A 2,500-nucleotide genomic window follows, 5' to 3' on the forward strand; every position below is an offset into this window, starting at 1 on the left:
GTGTTGCTGTGATGTCCTTCTTCTGCGCTGTCGTGTACGCGAACGCCAATCAATACACAGGGAATTTGGTACAATAATGTCTGACGTGCGAAAGCGCAAAGAGTTAACGTGTGAAGAGGAAAATGACGATGAGGGGAGTGTGCAAAGGAACAAGAGAAGAGTTGAGATGTGGGTGGAGTGGAGGGGGGGGGGAAACGGACGCACATGGGGGCATGAATGAATGATTGGAAGAATGAACGACCGGTTGGACAGAGGGGAAGCAGGGGAAATGACACGAGCAAACACAAACTGAAAGAAAGCTGAGACAAGTTCCATGCAACCAACGGTGAGCAGTGCGAGCTTGCGGTTGGCTTTGCACGCTTCTCAATCGCGCGCCGTTGCCTTGACCCTCAAGCCGCCCTTCATGGGCATGGTCAAGGTGACCTGGTACTGGTACGATTGGTCTGCGCAATGGGCGGTGGTGGCAACGGTGGATGGTGAGTCGGCAACAGGGACAACGGCAGCGTCGTCGTGCGGTGGTGCATTATTCCGTTGCAAACACACGGACGTGCATGCACACACACACACACACACACACACACACACACACACACCCTCTCTCTCTCTCTCTCTCTCTCTCTCTCTCTCTCTCTCTCTCTCTCTCTCTCTCTCTCTCTCTCTCTCTCTCTCTCTCACGCTGTTCACACAACAAAACACAACACAACAAAACACAACACAACAAAGCACAACATGTCCCCACCTGCAAACTTGAGGTCGAAGCGCTGCACGATCATTGCGAGGAGAAACTGCGCCTCCAAATACGCCATGTTCATGCCAAGACACAGGCGCGGGCCTGCGGGGATGAAGTGGAGATGGGGTTGTGTGTGTGTTTGTGTGTGTTTGTGTTTGTGTTTGTGTGTGTGTTGTGTGTGTTTGTGGTTGTGTGTGCGTGTGTTTGTGGTTGTGGTTGTGTTTATTGTGTGTGTTTGTGTTTATTTTGTGTGTCGGTGTATTTGTTTTGGGGGGGGGGGAGGTAATCGTGACTTAATGGGGTTGGTTTGGTCAAAAACACCAATTTTTGCACGGATGCACATCCACGAAACCCCCAGAAAAATACAGCCCGCGCCCACCACCTCGCCCATGCCGCACGCACCACCTCGCCCATGCCGCACGCACCAGCGTTGAAGGCGGTGTACTTGAAGTGTGTCGCTGTTGTCGTTTCCCAGCGCTCCGGGTTGAAGTCAAGCGGGTTTTCCCACAGCCTGACAGCGACGCGTAACATTTGTTGGGCGAGGGGGGGGGGCAAGGAGGAAGTGGGCATGAGCGCAAAGAGCAACAGGTGGCAGGGACTCCAAACACACACACACACACATACACACACACACACATACACACACACACACACTGTCCCCTTCTACACGCATGTGCCAGCACAAGCACATTCTTATTCATCTGCATCCACGACTCACTGCTCCATGCGGCCCATGACCCAGGGCATGTACACGATGTTGGTGCCGCCCTTGATGGCTGTTCCGTCCGGCAACACGTCATCGTTGATCGCCGTCTTGGCGTCCTTCGGCACAGACGGGTGCAGCCGCAGCGTTTCCTTCACCACATAGTGCAGATACGGCACCTGTGGTGTGATGGGGCGGTGGTGATGGTGGTGGAGCGGTGGTAGACACAGCCGTGAATGACGTGATGACATGCGAAGCAGGTGGCCAGACACTCACGCAAGAAATGGGGGGGGGGAACCCAACAGTATCGTCATCAAACACACACACACACACACACACACACACACACACACACACACACACACACACACATACACACACATACATACAACACACACACACACACACACACAACAAACACAACACAACACACACATACATACAACACACACACACACAACAAACACAACACACAACACACACATACACATACACACATACACTCACACCACAACACATGTACAAGAAAGGGTGTACGCAATGCCTCCGCCATCCTCCACCTGCTTTCCCCAAATCCCTCCTGCTGTATCCACAGCCCGAGTGCGCTGGACGGGACCTTGGTGTTGATGTCCTCGTACGTCGGATCGCGGCCACCGGTCGCAGCATCAAGCTCAGCACGCAGCCTGTATGTGTGTGTGTGTGTGTGTGTGTGTGTGTGTGTGTGTGTGTGTGTGTGTGTGTGTGTGTGTGTGTGTGTGTGTGTGTGTGTGTGTGTGTGTGTGTGTGTGTGTGTGTGTGTGTGTGTGTGTGTGTGTGTGTCGGGGCGTCGTAAGCGCAACAAGGGAAATACAAATCAGTGTGCACAGCTTCATTACTGATGTTGTCCGCACACTCCCACGCTCATGTGCACACACGCACACACGCACACACGCATGTAGGCATAAAATGTGCACGCACTTGTTCAGGACACGTGGGTTCTTGTGGAGTTCATAAAAGGCCCACGTGAGGCAGTTGGCCGTTGTGTCACGACCGGCAATCACAAACGACATGATGATGTCTCGAAGCCG

The 2,500-nt window shown here is 53.2% G+C and overlaps 2 protein-coding genes across 2 annotated transcripts in view; one reads left to right on the top strand and one right to left on the bottom strand.

Annotated features, from left to right (window-relative positions):
* The window catches only part of PTSG_04626 (uncharacterized protein), a 1,936-nt gene extending 1,864 nt beyond the window's left edge, over positions 1-72 (top strand). The window contains exon 6 of the mRNA XM_004994662.1: positions 1-72. This exon is cut by the window's left edge and continues 414 nt beyond it. The gene's annotated coding sequence lies outside the window, so the exon portion shown is untranslated.
* Positions 1-2,500, bottom strand: part of PTSG_04627 (uncharacterized protein) — a 5,870-nt gene that overhangs the window by 4 nt on the left and 3,366 nt on the right. Inside the window, exons 11-16 of the mRNA XM_004994663.1 lie at positions 2,391-2,500; positions 2,050-2,116; positions 1,449-1,612; positions 1,156-1,241; positions 740-832; positions 1-443 (exon numbers count right to left, since the gene is read on the bottom strand). The exon at positions 1-443 is cut by the window's left edge and continues 4 nt beyond it; the exon at positions 2,391-2,500 is cut by the window's right edge and continues 9 nt beyond it. Of these exons, the coding sequence (XP_004994720.1) occupies positions 364-443; positions 740-832; positions 1,156-1,241; positions 1,449-1,612; positions 2,050-2,116; positions 2,391-2,500 (600 nt within the window). The 3' untranslated portion in view covers positions 1-363. The remainder of the gene's footprint in view (positions 444-739; positions 833-1,155; positions 1,242-1,448; positions 1,613-2,049; positions 2,117-2,390) is intronic.

Source organism: Salpingoeca rosetta (genome assembly GCF_000188695.1).
Source record: "Salpingoeca rosetta unplaced genomic scaffold supercont1.10, whole genome shotgun sequence".
NCBI lineage: Eukaryota > Choanoflagellata > Craspedida > Salpingoecidae > Salpingoeca > Salpingoeca rosetta.